At 33.8% G+C, this 17,360-nt stretch overlaps 1 protein-coding gene across 2 annotated transcripts; it reads left to right on the top strand.

The window, feature by feature from the left end:
• Positions 1–8,233: 8,233 nt before the first annotated feature.
• Positions 8,234–17,359, top strand: LOC116138870 (alpha-L-arabinofuranosidase 1-like). Of its 2 annotated transcripts, none has more exons than XM_031424535.1 (18): positions 8,234–8,414; positions 8,908–9,118; positions 9,560–9,614; positions 10,486–10,697; positions 10,944–11,065; positions 11,142–11,295; positions 12,422–12,491; positions 12,649–12,794; positions 12,907–12,952; positions 13,054–13,106; positions 13,967–14,111; positions 14,553–14,671; positions 14,819–14,890; positions 14,968–15,071; positions 15,273–15,329; positions 15,433–15,631; positions 16,088–16,234; positions 16,982–17,359. In XM_031424535.1, the coding sequence occupies exons 2-18, from the start codon at positions 8,945–8,947 to the stop codon at positions 17,129–17,131; spliced, it is 2,025 nt and encodes a 674-aa protein (XP_031280395.1). In that variant the 5' UTR covers positions 8,234–8,414; positions 8,908–8,944; the 3' UTR covers positions 17,132–17,359. The 2 variants fall into 2 exon arrangements, with proteins under 2 accessions (XP_031280395.1, XP_031280396.1); XM_031424536.1 differs by lacking the exon at positions 8,234–8,414 and adding an exon at positions 8,438–8,494.
• Position 17,360: the final 1 nt, after the last annotated feature.

The raw sequence follows: 17,360 nt of genomic DNA, 5'->3' as shown, positions 1-17,360 counted from the left end.
CATACCCGCATAGAGTAGGGTCTGGGTTCAAAATATTGGACCCTTTAGAACCAACCCGTTTTGAGCCTGTATTCGGCTCACCCGCCTGTTTTGCCAAGTCTAGCAACAACCATTGCTAGAGAGAGGAAAGATAAGAAGAGACAAAAGGAAAGGGAAGAGAGAAAGTGCGATTGAGAGAGGAAAGAAGAGAAGAAAGAAGGAAAGAGAGAGAAAAAAAATTGGGTTTATGTTTTTCAAGTTTATATACAGGGGATGAAATGACACAATTATCCTTTAATTGTTTTTTGAAACTACTATTATGTTCTTTTGCTGTTAAAATTAATGGAAAAATTGGATGGATGGGTGGGAAAGTGTCGTTTTAAAACTTTCTGGTGGTAAAGTGTCTTTAGGCCAAACCGTGGAGGGGAAAATATCGTTTACTCTTTTTTAAATGTAACAAAAAAAAAAAAAAATGGTATTTAAACCTCATATAATAATAATAAGAATAATAATAATAATGATAACGATAATAATAATAATTCTTTAAAAAGGGTGTCCTTATGTAAATTTAGTGAGGATTATGTTAAACTACCATTGGAGTTATCTATAAAATATCATTTCAGTTCAATGATGATGAATTCAATGGTATTTAAACATGAATTTAAGGATTATATATCTTTTTTGTTGTGACTAGTTTAACCATAAATAAAAGAGTAAACAACATGTTCCCACCCAAGGTTTGACGATATCCAAAAGTAATACCACTGGTTTAATTTTTCCAGATTGCACCTTAAACTAACAGTGTTAGTCACTGTTGGATTCTAAAGGAAAAATTACCAAACTACCCTCCCATCTTCGTCTTCTTCTTCATCTCCCCCTTCTTCTCTTCTGCCGCTTCTCTCTCCCTCCCACAGCACAAACCGCGCTCCTCTCTCCCTCCCGAAACCCCAAAGTCACCACCACCACCACACACGCATTCCCCAAAGTCACCACCACCACCACCCACCGCCATTCCACCCATCTATCCCATTGCAATCCCTAACCACACCCGATTTCGGTCCACTACCCTCCCATCTTTTGTTCTTCTTCCCTTCTTCTCTTCTGCCACTCTCTCTCCCTCCACAGCCACAACCATAGCCATAACCACGCTCCTCTCTCCCTCCCAAAACCCAAAGTCGCCACCGCCACCACCGCCCACCACCATTCCACCCATCTACCGCCATTGCAATCCCTCACCACCACCCGATTTCAGTCCCATTTGGCGATCTCGGCTTTGTTGGCGTCCTCATCATCACCACAAACACCACCACCCTTCACCTCCAAAACCTCCATTTCCCCCGACAGTGGTAGAGGGGAAGCCGTTGGTGGAGAGAAGAGAAGAAGAAAGAGAGAAGAAAAAAAGAGAAAGAACTGGAAGAGAGGAGAGAAGAAAAAGAAAAGGAAAAGGAAAAAGAAAGAGGAGAAGAAGAAGGAAAGCAGTCAACGGTGGTGAGTTGAGAGAAATGGTTTTGACACTTTTACCCTTAACCTTTAAAATAAAAGAAACAGAGTTAGATTAAGGGTGGGTATCTGGAATAAATCAAACCAAGGGTCCGAACCTTGGATTTCGGTAAACCTTAGGTGGGAACATGTCGTTTGCTCTAAATAAAATTATTGTAAAGTACTTTATAGAAGAACAATTGCTTTAGTAGGATATTATCAACGTAGGTATAACTTTTTTATGAAATACTAAAAAACGGACAATTTTAATTTGTTCAATTTAAGGATCCTAAAATAATAATTTTGTCCAAGTTAGCGACAAAACAAACACAAGTTTCAATTTGTTCAATTTAGAGCAACTTGCTACTAATTACAATTACATTTAATGGAAACGAGAGCAAATAAGTAATTGTATAACTTATAGAAAATAAAAGCCAAATAAAGTCTACGAAACTAATTTTATCTAATAAAACGTTGACATTTGTCTAAAAAATAAACAAATATTATATATAATATATATATATATATATATATATATTATATTTTTTTTTAAATTTAAAATAAAAAGGTTATCCTTTCTTTTATTTAAAATTTTTGTCAGAATTTTTTTTTTTAATTTGAAACTGACTTTATATTTCTATTGTATTTTTCTTATTTTCCTATGATTTTTAATATTTAAACTTTGAAAATTTTTAAATTTTTATCTAATTTTTTTAGTTTTTAAATTTAAAATTGAAAAACTAAAATCGAATAAATAAGTATGGGGGTATCTTGGTTGCTTTCAATGTTCACAAGATATTTGTGTTTCTTACGTTTCTATTTGCTTGCTAGCAAATTTTTTGCTAACTTATTATGTTAACCAAGAACTATTTATTTCTTTATCCTTTTATTTATTTTCTCATGGGAATTTCCTAAATAAAAATGAGAAATCACACCCATTGACTACTATTTAGGGGTGTGCAAGAATTTAGTAGGGTAGAATCAGAACCGATGGGTTTTCAGGGTTACGATTGATTCCTACCCTGAATCGGTCCTCATAGGGTGGGCTCCAATTCCCTATTAGGTGGAACCGGTATTTGCAGTTTCGGTACCAATTCCACGGTTCATGGAACCTAAACCAACTTGGGAAACGGATTCGGAACTGAGATTTGGGTATAAAAGTTGGAAATGGGAGTTATTTCTTAATTTGTGGTTTATCGCCTTATTTCCCCTTGAATAATGTTTGCTAAAAAGCATGGGACCAAGTCATTCAAGATTCTTAATTTTCCTCCACCACAAATTAAGGTGACAACTTGCTAAACTATTTATAAGAAAAAAAAAATCTTCATTATTCATACCAAAAAAAAAAAAAAAAAAAAAAAAATCAAAGTACAAAGAATAAATGAATAATAAAGAGATAGTCTTTAGAATAAAGGAGAAGAATGGAACATATAGAGAGAAGGGTTTTAGGGTTACCTTGGCCAGGGTTTTGTGTGGGGACGAAAAAGATAAGAGAAGAAATGAGAGAACTTGGCTTGTTTGTTTGTAGCGATGCTTACGGTTTCATTTAGCCTTTGAATCATAAAGAGATAGTCTTTAGACTAAAGGAGAAGAAGGAACAAAAAGAGAGACAGGTTTTAGGGCTACCTTGTGATAAGAGGAAAAATGAGAGATTTTGACTTGTTGTTTGTGGTGGCGCTTAGGGTTTTGGTTTGGCCTTTGCTTCAATATAAAAAAGTTTTTTCATAGTGATTGGTACATTATAATCTGACGGTAAAGATTCGTTGTGAGATGGGGGTGTATTTGTAATTTTATAGGGTTTATTTGTTATTTTTGTAACTAATAGGGGTGTATGAAAATTTTATTGGGTATGGGGAACTGGAACTGAAACTCATGTTCTGTAACAACTACTTTCTTTCTACCAAAGTCGTAACCAAAAGTAACAACTACTTTCTTCTACCAATTCGTAATATCGATTAATAAAAAGATAGCATATTTATCAAAAACAGGTTGGGCCCAAAAATTTTCTTTACTAATAATAACCTTCTACAAAACAAAAACCATATGTACAAGGACTTTCAAAACAAAACGAAACAAGGGACAGTGTAGCCAAGTCTCCCCGCTTGCCGACGTCCATCCGACCAAGTCCTACCTATTTCTGTACACAAAGAAAACAACGGAGTGAGCACAAAGATGCCAGTAAGTAAAACAGTCTCTACGCTATCATCCCCGTGCATTACTCACAATTCTCTTTGTATTCTTATCAAATTTCTAATTCAAATTCTCATTTTTTTTATTTTTTTTTCCTCAATCTCATTCCGCTTTCTCATGGCGGGAACCGCTCTCTCTCTCTCTTATAGTGGTTTACATGTATTCCGCTCTTCAGGCGGAGTCGTCTTTCTCATAACGGATCACATGCATTCCGCTCTCATGGCGAGATCGCTCCTTCTCATAGGATTTACATGCATTTCGCTCTTCATGGCGGAGATCGTTCTTTCTCCTAACGGTTTACATGAGGGTAACTCTATACTCACGAGTCCCCATCGAAACCTAGTTTCTTTTCTTTTCTATGCACTTAAGAATCATTTTATCTTCTAGTGCTAGTTCTTTTCTTTCTCTTACTTAAGAGAATTTATCTTTTTCTTTATCTCTATTCCTAGAGTGTTTCTTTCTCATTTCTCATATTTCTTTTTCATGTGATTACTCAATTAAACATATGCATATGGATGACTCATGCCTAAAATCTCCTTATATGCATTCAGGACATGCAATTATGTATGTTGCATAAGTAAGGTTCTCTACTTCTACTCATGCTTCTTTTAGACATTCATCAAACAACACAGTGTGCATAACTAAACTCTATTCTAACTCAATTATACTTCTTTCTTAATCTCCCAAGCAGGAGTTCAACTCCTTTAAAACATCATACAACCTGCAAGGAAAAGTACTTCAAATAATCTTCTCAAATCCTTCTAATTCTATTCACTTCTTCCCAACTTTAACAACACAACACTCTCATGGTGGAAATCTTTCTTATAACAACCTTAAATATCAACCATTTTAAACATAGAAATCAAGCATCAAGCATAGATCTAAACTCCTATACATCATTCATCAAGTAAATCACAACTTGGTGAATTTACTTACCTTGGACACAAGTAGAACCACTTAAACTCTCACTCTTGATGGCTTGACACTTTCTTTAACCTTCAATACAAAAACTTAATAAGGATCCCACTCTTTCAACAAATAAAAATTTGCTTCTAGAGTAAGGATTCTCACCTTTTAGTGCTTAGGATCAATTTGTAACAATTCTAGTCAAAAGCTCTTCAAAGATCCTGGAATCTTGGGATGAAAATTGAGATAAATAAGGGATGAAAGAGCGGTGGTGAGAAAACAAAATGAAAGGGTTTCTAAAGCAACCCTTATATCACATATTTCTCACTCTTTCTCAAAATACGCTTCATCTCTCTTGAAATTCCATTTAAGACCTTTCATTCTTTGCAAACACAACCCCAATCAACTATTCTCCATGAATTTCACAATTCACTCCCCACTTTCCCGCTAAAAAAGGGTAGAATGGTCATTGAGTCTCAAAAGAAAGAAATCTCAAAAACTCAAGGGGGACATTTAGCCGGGTCTCGCCGCGGCGAAGCTATTTCTTCGCCTCGGCGAAAAATCACAGAGGCCACCCGGGTTGAAGCACTCCCTCATCGCGCGGCGACAAATCTTCTTCGCCCCGGCAAAGACTGTAACCCTAAAATTTCGCCAAGTCATACAAACCTTCAAGAAAAACACTCAACCAAACCAAGACACCTTTTCATCCAAGGATAAACCAAACAATATTAACATATGGAGACTCAACTAAGGATAAATCGATAACATTCGACCACATTCATCAAATCTTAAATACGTACTCAAGTGGGGGGTTACATGTTCGGTTACAGTAATTTAGGAACCGAAAAACGATCAGAGGTTCCGATTCTAGTTCCAGTTTGGTTCAATGGATTTGGATATGTACTCGAACCCACCACCCCTATTACTATTCACCAAATCATTGAAAATCTACCAATCCACACATAGGACTCAATTACAAGATTAACAACGACATCCTCATAAATTATATATACAATGCCCGAAACATCACATTAATTTCTTTTCTATTTTCTTATCAACTCAAACTCTTCTCCCTTCTCATTTTCTAAACCTATTAAGAGCGCCATTTTTGTTGATTGAAACGTTAAAAAAATTTAATCAAATCACTTGGTTTTACTTCAAAAATTTAAACTTTTGTTACGGTCCCCCTAATATGATTTTCAGGCTATGTCCCTATTCTCCACCTCTGACACAATAAATTTTTTCTTATAATGAATTATGCAGAAATACATAATATTTTATCGACTTTAATATATAATATAAGCTACCATTATTTTATGACAATAATTGAATGATTTTAGGGATCATTAAACCTTAATTATCTTTTGTTATTCAATGGAAACATAACAATTCAGGAATTGCAGCACAAAATCTAAAAGCTTGCAATTTTAGCTATATTTATAACTTGCAAGTGAATGAATCGTACAAATATATTATACGTAAATAAAGAAAAGAAACCTCTTCATTTTCTGCTTTTCTATGCCTTGGAGTGGAGGCGATGCAACACAAAAGAGGAATCCACGTTATTTTGGTATTATTGGTCCACAAATTGTATACAAATACCGCTTGTTTTTGGACAATCTTTAAGAAGGTGATAATGATATATAGCCATGCTTGCACTCAACTCCATTACTTTTTTTGTTTTGCTGTATTGTTATGCTAAATTGGTTGGGAAAATTTAGTAACACGTAAAGAATATGTTCATTCATGCATTTGTACGTTTATCCAATAAAATCAAATAGAGTTGGAAATATTGTTGCTTTAAACTTCCGGAAAAGAAAATATCACTTTCCAATACATAATGATTATTGCCCTTGCGATGACATAAGAAACCCTAATTCTTTTCGGTCGAACGACTTATACCTACCCAAGGTTTGGCAAATCGACGATTGGTACCTAAAAGGTTTCAAAACGACAAACATGTACCTTTCGTTAGTGAAAAGACTAGAATGCCCTTTGAGAAATATTAGTTTATTTTTTTTATTACTCTTAGTCCCCTTAAGTTTATTGATTCCATCAAATAGCCCCAGAAAAAAATTTAAAAATTAATAAAAACACCCTCACCCACCCATACTTGCCAGATTCTGGTGGCCACCACCGGTGGTAGCAGGAATCTGTCACCACGGTCTACGCCACTACTGTAAATGGCTGGTAATTCACAGATCTGGTCTTTTCCGGCCAGATCCACCATGGATATGGCTGGAAGAGGCCAGATTTAACGTGAAAAGGCCAGATCTGGTCGGAACCTGACGGCCAAAGAAATGGCCGTCGTTGCTGACGGCCAAAGATGGAGTGTTGCGACCGTTGACCACCAGATCTGGCCGGAAAAGGCCAGATCAGTGAATTACCGGCCATTTCTAGTGGTGGCGTAGACCGTTGTGACAGATTCCGACTACCACCGCTGGTGGCCGTCGAAATCTGGCAAATATGGGTGGGTGGGGGTGTTTTTGTTAATTTTTAAACTTTTTTGTGGGGGTATTTGATGGAATTAATAAACTTAAGGGGTTTAAAAGTAATTAAAAAATAGACTAATATTTCTCAAAGGGCATTCTAGTCTTTTCACTAATAGAAGGTACCTATTTATCGTTTTGAAACCTTTTAGGTACCAATATTGTTTCGCCAAACCTTGGGTAGGTGTAAGTCGTTTCCCCATCCTTTTCAGCTAAAGATTGTTGCACCACTTCACCAAAAACTATTTCTATTTGAGCCCATTATAAAATTAACTTTATATAGAATTTCCTATTGCTTTGTCCTTATGATCAATCATCACCTTTGAATCTTTGATATCTCCTACATTTAATTGAAATATAATTTTTTTTATTTTCTTAAGTAAATTATCAAATTGTTTTTCCATATTTTAATTCAAAAAAGGAACTCACCCTGTAAAGCCTTGTTTATTGGAAACAATTTTTTATCTTTACGTCCACAACTACAGATCAGGTTTAGATACTCAACCCCCATATGTTTGTTTTTTTGCTAGTAAACTCCCATTAATTTTGGAAATTCGACCTTAAACCTTGTGTATTTGACCTTTTTTTGTGGTTTGTTTTAGAAATGTAATCATAACTCTCTGTTTTAACAGATCACTAGATTATTCTATTTAAGTTTGAAAAAAAATAACATTTTTACCAAAATTTGTTAACAATATTAAGAGGTTAAATTAATAAAATTGTTAATGAATTTGAAAGTTGAATTGATGGCATTTCCGAAAATAGCAAAAATAAGGCTAAACACACGGGGGCTAGGGTCGCATTTTCGAAACCAACAGGGGCTAGGTCATATTTCTAAAACTAGCGGTGGCTCACTAATTTATATTATGATACGATTTCATAATTTGGAATTAAGATAAATAAAAAAATAAATATTATTTTTAAGAATTTAAAATATAAAAAATTGTTAGAAAATACTTTTGAAAAGAAAAACAAAAATAGTTGCTTACACTGTTGATAAGAATAATCACCATGAAAAACGGAAAAAACATATTTCAGAATAATTTTCAAAAATTTTGTATCTTGAAATTTATATGAAAATGTGTGGTAAAAACAGTAAACTAAAGCTGAGCTTATAGTTGTGGTATTGACGTAGATAAGAATGGTAAGCGAAGGGTCCACAAGTGTCACAAGTTCCTTGTAATCCACTGCCAAAGTCGGAGTAGATTATTGTTTTCTGTTTACTTCCAAGCAAGGCAACAATCCAAAACGAGGTCTTATATATATAAATGTTTAATCTGTCTTATATCCACTCCAACTCCAACTTCAAAACCTCCTTCGTCAATTACCCACCAGTCAACACCACCGCAAACCAACACTTCAATCATTTAGGTTCACCTTTTGTCTTCATACTTCATAATTATTTCTTACTTTTATTCAAAAATCATTGCTTTCATGTTTATTCCTTCTGGGTTTGTTCCATTTCTGTTAGTTTTACCGTTTTCTATTCGGTTGTTTCTACTTTGATAGTTGTTTTTCATCTGGGTTTGTTTTATTGATTCTTTTGTTGCTCTCTAACTATCTATCAAACACTCTAATTGTGATTAATGATTGATTTTTCATGTTTTTTTTTAATACACTTGACTTATTGACTTCAAATTTTATGATGATGACATCAGTCTTATATTTTCTCTGTTTGGTTATAACAGTTTGTGTGAGTATAAACAGAGCATGCTGCTTTTTATGCGATTGATCACATTATTATTATTTTTTTTTCTCCTTTTGTTTTCGGTTGTGGGGTTGTCTTTGTAATTGATAAATATAACTGCATTAGCTGTTTTGTCATTACGATAACTGAATTTGTATTTTTATCATGCTTTATTAGGCTGTTGTGAAAACATTGCAATTGAATGTGGTGAGTAATGGCTGCTACCAAAGTCCCTTATTGTGTTATTTTGCTCTGCTTCTTCCTTGGAACTTGTTTGCTGTCCCAGTGTTTTGCAATTGGAGTTGATGCAAACCAGACAGCAAGACTGTTTGTAAATGCTTCGCAAACGCGGCCAATACCTGATACACTATTTGGAATATTCTTTGAGGTTAGTTATTGCTTTTCCTGCTGGAAAAATTACTTTTACTTAAAGTTGGTTTTTTAGTTGCTCTTAGAATTTATAACTTGTTTCCTATTTTTATATTTACTTTTGTGCATCTTGATTTTGGTTTAATGCTATATCTTTTATCTTTTTATGTGAGAAGACACACATACGCTACACATTAATGTGTATGCCTGTATTTATAAGCATGTGGGCACGAAATTATATACTCAGTGAGGAATTGCAGTGGCCTGCTTTGAACATATAATATCTTTATTGCTTACATGAACTCTATGCCTCTTGGTTTTACCTTATTATGCTGCTAAAAATATTGTCAGTTTGATAGGAACTAATTTTTGAACTAAAGTTTATTTAGAATTCTTTTCCAATGGTTGATGGGATGTTGTTCTTAGAGTTAGCATTGTTCTGATTTTTGTCTTTCTTCAGGAGATCAACCATGCAGGTGCTGGTGGGCTGTGGGCAGAGCTTGTGAGCAACAGAGGTCATTTTCCAATCTTTTTCTATTTCTGAAAATTGATAAAAAAGAATAACTTTTCTGTAATAGTTTGAATGCTTGGCTGCTTAAGTTATGTGGTTAATTGACGATTTTTCGTGCATAAGAAAAAGAGGAGGGTTGCTTAGTACATTCTGATGTTTTAAGTTTAAATTTCATAACTTGAGATATAAAGCAACTTTGAGATTCATCATTGTAAACCAAAAAGATAGTTTACAGGTCTGCTCTAGTGCTATCTATATTTTGAATATGTTTTTTGTCTATAAAGAATTCTCCATGCTAATCATTACACCTTGATATCCTTAGATTTACACAAAGAATTGTGAACATATTTTGGTTTTTAACAGAGTGTCAGTAGAAATTGATTGTTGATTGATGGATGTTTTATTCCTAGTGTCACTTATATGCAAGCAGTTCCTTGTTTTACCCATTATTACCTTGGTTAAACGTTTGGAGGTTATATTTGTGCAACCACCCCATTACTTTTTGGTTTTTATGGTGATTTGGGGTTTTTGAAAGCAGTCAACAATTTGGTTGAACACTAATCAAATTCTCAGATTTGATGCTTACCAACATTATCTTTGCACTGTTTGTAGTTTCTCTTGTTTGCATACCATAAACATTATTTGAATTTCATTAGAAAATTGTGTCTAATCTTCTTGGTGATTTTTAAAATTATTAAAGGCTGGGAAATTTCATTGAAAAAGGGATTTAAGAAAGTATATCAATTTTGTAGTAGCGATAAGGAAGCCATTGTCTATTGGAGTTATAATATAAATAATGCTTATTAAGCCTTTTATTATATCAAAACTGTTTTCAAATATTGTGTATGAGGATTCTCTTGAAGCTTTTATTTCAGGTTTTGAAGCTGGGGGCCAAAATATTCCCTCAAATATTGATCCATGGTCTATTATTGGGGATGAGTCATCTCTAATTGTTTCAACGGACCGCTCTTCATGCTTTGAGCGAAACAAGATTGCACTTCGAATGGAGGTGCTTTGTGATAGCCAAGGTAGTAAAGTTTGTCCAACTGGAGGAGTTGGTGTTTATAATCCAGGATTCTGGGGCATGGTGAGAATGAATTGACATCTATTGTATAAAAATATTATTTTCGTATTCTCATGTTTTGTATATTTCATATGGTTGGAATAAAATCATTTTCTTTGTACATTCTAGTGTCAACATTATTTTATGTCAGTTGAGTTCTAGTTGTTTAGGAAACAGTACTCCTAACCTCTCCTCTTAATTTCTGCTAAGTAATTTTATAAATCTTCGGTCTGATTTCTTCTATCTTCTTTTTCTTTTTGTTTCCTTCAGGATATCAAACAAGGCAAGACCTACAAAATAGTTTTTTATATCCGTTCTTTGGGATCCGTTAATCTATCTTTGTCACTGACGAGCTTAGATGGGTTGCAAACGCTGGCTAATGCCAGAATCATGTAAGTACAATGGTTTTCTTTTTCCTATAGACTCTTGTCCATGCAAGCTTTAGATTTTATATTTTTTCCTTTGCAGAGCTTCTGCTTCTGATGTTTCAAACTGGACAAAAGTGGAAAGTTCGTTGGAAGCCAAAGAAACAAATCATAACGCAAGGCTGCAATTGACAACTACCAAAAAAGGGGTGATATGGATTGATCAAGTATCAGCTATGCCTTTGGACACCCACAAGGTACTAATTTTACTTTTCTGTTTCCAATGACTCATTTGCCTCATTAAATGAAAAGACTTATGCTAGAAAACATTTCTTTGGTATAGATAGGTATAACTTGTCTTGTTGCCTTTTAACTTTTGCTGCTATTGTGCTCCAATGTGTCACGAGCTTTTTGCTTTCATTTGAGTTCTCTTTACCAGGAGTGGCTTTAAAGTTTCTTCATAAACTAGTTAGGGTACAAATCCCTTCATGTTGTAAAGATGTTAAACTCTATTTGCTGAAGAGTTTATAATAGGGGCTTTTTATTTTGGTTGATATATCCAGATTGCGCATTTGATTCTATGAGGGGATTATGTATTTTTCAACCTAGCTATTCCCTTTTTTAGTACCATTCCCATATTATATTAACCATTGGCTTTTATACCTGATGGCCACAATTGGTCTTGTTATGTGACATATGGCCTAGAACTTATCTAACTTATGTTGATTTGAAATTGATGTTTATGAATGCTAATTACCTAGGGAAGTTAGCAACAAAATATTTGAACACAAGCATACACAAGAGGTTTTGGTAGATGTTTTCCTTAATTCACTGTGGTATGGTGGTTATTGAACTATTGGCTAGTTGGAATGGATTATCTGGGAATAATTAGATAGCTATTTTTTTTGTGTTTGATTCCTTTATTTTTGTCGCAGCATTTGTGGAGGAGAGGGATTGCAGAGAACATTCTATTAATTTCTCAAGATGGAGATGTTAATGAATTTTCTTTTACTTTTTTGGCTCACTGTTTCCACTATATTTACTTTTTCCTGGTTGCTTGTGCAGTTTTTGGATTTCAAATTGTGGTTTTTAACTGTTCTTTTTCTTGATGCTGTCCTTGTATGGTTCTTGTGTTCTACATGCTGTTGTGAATTCTTCTTGGAGTTCCTTAATGTTATTATTAAGCATAAAATTGGTTTCAAACTAACTTTTAATTCGCCTTTAGTCTCTTTTGAAGTTGAATAATATATGAAAACAATCAAATGCAGCACTACATGTTTAGAGATTTGCTTTTATTTGTACTGTGTTCAAAGTTTTTCTTACTATGACTTAATAATTACATTCTGCATGTATATAAGTTTCAGCATCTTTATCCTGGTGCAGGGACATGGTTTTCGGAATGAGCTTGTTCAAATGCTTGTTGATATTAAACCTCGATTCCTCAGATTTCCAGGTATTTAAGAATTTATTTGTGTATATAGTTCTCAGCTCAGTTGGGATTATTTCATGTGTGTTTTCAGGTGTTGTAGTTATTTTTGTTAAATTCACAGAAATTCAGCATAAAAGTTGAAATTTTAATAATGCTGTATTTTCCAATTATGTTGCAACAGGTGGATGTTTTGTTGAAGGTGAATGGTTAAGAAATGCATTTCGTTGGAAAGAGAGTATCGGACCCTGGGAGGAGAGGCCTGGACACTTTGGTGATGTTTGGATGTATTGGACAGATGATGGAATTGGTTATTATGAGTTTCTTCAAGTAGGTGTTATGTCCTTTTTTTTGTAGATGAAGTTTTTATTGACCTCTTATAACTCGAAAGAGTTTCATGTTGCTTAACTAGAAAATATAATAAAATTACTTGTTCATGTAGTTATCTGAAGACATTGGTGCATTGCCGATTTGGGTGTTTAACAATGGTAATGATACATATGCTTGAATTCCCAACTACCTTATTTTTTTCCTCCCATTAGACTGATTGATTTATTTTCTTTTCTCTTGTGTTTTGTAATTTTTACAGGAATCAGTCATCAAGATCAAGTTGATACTTCTAGTGTCCTACCATTTGTTCAGGTTTGTGTGCAATTGCTTGATTGTTGCATGACAACTATATTTTTATTTGAATTACTACAAATGCAAAAGAAGCTGATCTGATACCACATAACCTCATCTGTTTTGTGAGTATAAGATAACAAATAAGTATAAACTGTTGTGTTTGTGACTTGACATTAGCAATCAACCAATGAACTCAAATTGCATTGCATAAGGGTTCTTGTTCATTTCTGATGGAGAATGGACTTTAATGTTTCTTCAAGCTGTGGGTTGGTGTACGGTAGAGTAAGGCATGTTGGTGGATTACAACATTCATATTCTTTTCCCGTAGGGTTTATCTTGTGCTCATAATATGACATTAATCTCAAAAAACTACATCCATTGGTGCTTCTTTTTTTTCTTAAAAAAATAATGCAGTTAAAAAATATGACGAAAATAAAGTAATATTTGGATCTTTTAAAGTACTGATCTTGACTTGCTTCATTTTTAGGTTTTAATGCATGGTTGAGGATTTGAGTGTGACTAAATTTCACTTGAATGTGCTCTTTACAATTTAATTCAGATAATGGACATGCATGAGTAGAGATGTGCCAGTAATGTTTCTAGTTTGATGTTAGGAATTTTAAATCTCCTTCTATCCCAGTTTGTTGAGGAGAAATGATATGACATACAAAGTAGTCCCTTTTCTTTTTTTGAGTGCAATAACCATTTCAGATAATTACTTATTAATTATAACGTAATATGTGCAATTGATTTCAGTAGCACCTTTCATATGGTATAAATTATTTTCTCTCTCTCAGTCTCTCTTTTTTCTGTTACAATCATTCTTGTAAATTTTTAGGTTAAAAAGACATTTTTTATACTATTTGTTTCGGTTGCAGGAAGCCCTTGATGGTATTGAGTTTGCAAGAGGTGACCCAAACTCTACATGGGGATCTGTAAGGGCAGCAATGGGACACCCTAAACCTTTTGACTTGAGATATGTTGCTATTGGGAATGAAGATTGTGGGAAAAAGAACTATAGAGGTTTGCATATTTTTCTAGTTAATTTGTTTTGTTTTCTATTATTTATTTCTACTCTTCACAATCATTGAATTTCAAGTTGATCAATCATTGAAAAGTGTGTCATCATAATGGGTGGTTGAACTATACTATTATCACATTAGGAAAAATGTATTTATGGATTGAATAATTATAGATACCTAATGTGAACGAAAGTTGGTAATAATTTCAATACAAACAAGGGTTGTTAATTCAATGGTTGGCCACTAACCTGTAACCTAAAGCTTTTGAGTTGAATGATTACTTTCCATTATCATGTTTTATGTTCATTAAATGATCTTTTGTCAATTTCTATAATTATTTGCCTGTGATGCATTCTCATATGATTCAATAAACTGTTTATGATCTTTATGTTTTTAATTGTTTTTATGTTTTTAATTGTTTTTATGTTTTGTTTTTGGCCAGGAAACTACCTCAAGTTTTATGAAGCTATAAAACTTGCTTATCCAGACATAGGAATGATTTCAAATTGTGATGGATCTTCTCATCAGTTGGACCATCCTGCTGAATTCTATGATTTTCATGTAAAATCCTTGATGCAATGTTTATATAACAAATGATTTTGCTTTTAATTTCACAATTTTTTTTTTTTTTCGGATTATGACATAGATGTCTGGGTTTATTCAATAACATGGAACTAACCTTATCCTTTTTCTCTGATTCTTAACTAGGTTTATACATCTGCCAGTAGCTTGTTCTCTATGGCTCATCAATTTGACCATACATCACGCGATGGTCCAAAGGTGTTTGCCTCTCTGTGACCAATGAATTTGGATTTGGTTAATACATGAGAATCTTATTGTGATTCAATGTTATGTAGGCTTTTGTTAGTGAATATGCTGTGACTGGAAAAGATGCTGGCACGGGAAGCCTTTTGGCAGCACTTGCCGAAGCTGGGTTCCTTCTTGGTCTAGAAAAGAACAGGTGTGCTAATAATCATAAAACTCTTAGTGTGACTCTTTTTGGCCCCTACTTTTGGGAATTGTTTTGCATGAACGATTGTTTTAGAAACATACATCTACCTCACAAGTTTGACAACTTATCATCGTTTCCAAGAGGAGCTCTTTTGCAGAAAGCTCATTAAAATGATGACAATATTTTGATGACTGCTTTCTTTTGTTACAGTGATGTTGTTTCAATGGCAAGCTATGCACCACTTTTTGTGAATTCCAATGACAGGCGGTACTTCTACATTCGTTTTTTCATCTCTAAATTATGAGTAAGAAATAACAAAATTATCTTTTTCTTCTGTGGGTTACTCTGACAATGCAAAACCCTTTCGTAGGTGGAATCCAGATGCGATTGTCTTTAACTCCTCTCATGTCTATGGAACTCCTAGCTATTGGGTGCAACAATTTTTTAGAGAGTCAAGTGGTGCAACTCTTCTAAATGCAACTCTCCAAACAAATTCCTCTAGTTCAATTATTGCATCTGCAATTGCTTGGCAAAACTCGGAGGATGAGAAAAATTACTTGACAATAAAGGTCTTTTCTATTACAATTTATGTTCTGTTTAACAATCTTCAGTTTATGATTTATATTAAATCCACTATATGTGTCCTTTTCATATCTAGTCATATTCTTTGCGAAAATGTTTACAGAACTCTTTAGAGGCTTCTGCATGTGCATGTAGTATCTTCTATTTAACAGTAACAAACTGCTTGTATTAAGTTATACCGATAAGTTATTAGCAATCAGTACCACATTTGATATCAAACCTTGCATTCAACATGCTTGTTTTAAGAATTTGCATTTTCTTTTCTTGGTTGGCAATTTCCATCATTTTAACCAAACTGTGTAGGATTCTTAATGATGTTAATCCGTATTTTTCTTAATCTTTGTTAAGTTACCCAACCTCCAAATTCCTCCACCAAAATGAGGATGTAGTTGTATTTAATTCCTGTGGATTAGTTCTGATTTTCAGGAAATTATAACTTGCAGGTTGTCAACTTTGGGAACAATTCTGTAAAACTCAAAATATCTGTGGATGGGTTAGACCCAAACTCCATTAAGTTATCTGGATCAACAAAGACTGTTCTCACATCTAGTAATTTGATGGATGAGAATTCTTTCAAGGAGCCGAACAAGGTATATATTTGCTTTCTAAATTTGGTCCTGGTTATATTTTTACCTTTACCTTTAATCTATTATGTACTTTCGGGTTTAGGGTTAATGAAGGAAATGATAAGCCGTTTTGAGTGGATGGTGAGCTGGCATCAATTAATGTGAATCTGTTTATCCATACATCAATTCGATTTTATCTGAACTTGGGTGCTTTGCACATTTAGAACAGTTCACTAACAAGGCTTAAGTCTAAGATTTGAAGAAATGGCCGTATCCTGATCAGTTGTGTTGATTGCACAAATTGTTTTGTTTTGTAGCCAATGAGGGTCATGACACTTACTTTTAGAAAAGGCAAAATGAAAATGTTACTGAAACAGAAAAACCGAAGAAATTCAACTGATAAGAATAGATTGTTCTGTCCAACTAAATAGATTCCAGGTTCTTCCTCTGATGTTTTACTGATATCTTAATATCACAGAGGATAAAAGAATATCATACTTGCTTATGGTTCATATAAACCGCATATATAATGATTTCATTCTGGTCTGCACTAATAGTTAGATTAATTTTCTCACAACAATTGGTTTTGCATTGCCAATATATCTCTCTATGTACTGGTTAGTTTTGTATTAGTACGTTTCTATAATTTTTGAATGTGGCATTGACTTCTTCAAAACCAAATAGACTATTAAGGAATAAAATTTATCAAGAGGCTGAGTTATTTCTGTCAACAGTGTTAATTTTTTTTTGGTTTCAACTCTGTTTATGCAGGTGGTGCCGAACCGCATACTACTTGAAAACGCTGACAAGGACATGGATGTTGTTATCTCTCCACATTCGTTCACTTCATTCGATTTGTTAAAGGAATCAGTCTCTCTCAAGATGGAAGAAACTGATTCATTCTCAAGATCCTCTATTTAAGAAATAAATGTACACATTAGGAATAAATGTATTTGTATGCAATAATCACAATGACTCTATATACCTACGGTTAGTGTAAATAATATCTGTTGCATGCCTTATGTTTCAAGCCACCAGATCTATCTACAAATGCTCTTGTTTCTTTTCTTAGTTCCTGCTTAAAATCTATTGTTTCAAGCAAGGATGTATACTTGTTCCTATTTGTTTCCAGGTTTCTTTTTTTCTTAAG

The sequence above is a fragment of the Pistacia vera genome, unplaced genomic scaffold, assembly GCF_008641045.1.
Source record: "Pistacia vera cultivar Batoury unplaced genomic scaffold, PisVer_v2 Contig344, whole genome shotgun sequence".
NCBI lineage: Eukaryota > Viridiplantae > Streptophyta > Magnoliopsida > Sapindales > Anacardiaceae > Pistacia > Pistacia vera.
This window is presented reverse-complemented; position numbering and strand designations above follow the sequence as displayed.

Coding starts and splice junctions, on each gene's coding strand:
- LOC116138870 (XM_031424535.1), top strand. CDS start 8,945: ATGGCTGCTACCAAAGTCCCTTATTGTGTTATTTTGCTCTGCTTCTTC. Junction 12,953..13,053: donor GATTTGGGTGTTTAACAATG/GTAATGATACAT, acceptor TAATTTTTACAG/GAATCAGTCATCAAGATCAA. Junction 14,891..14,967: donor CATCACGCGATGGTCCAAAG/GTGTTTGCCTCT, acceptor AATGTTATGTAG/GCTTTTGTTAGTGAATATGC.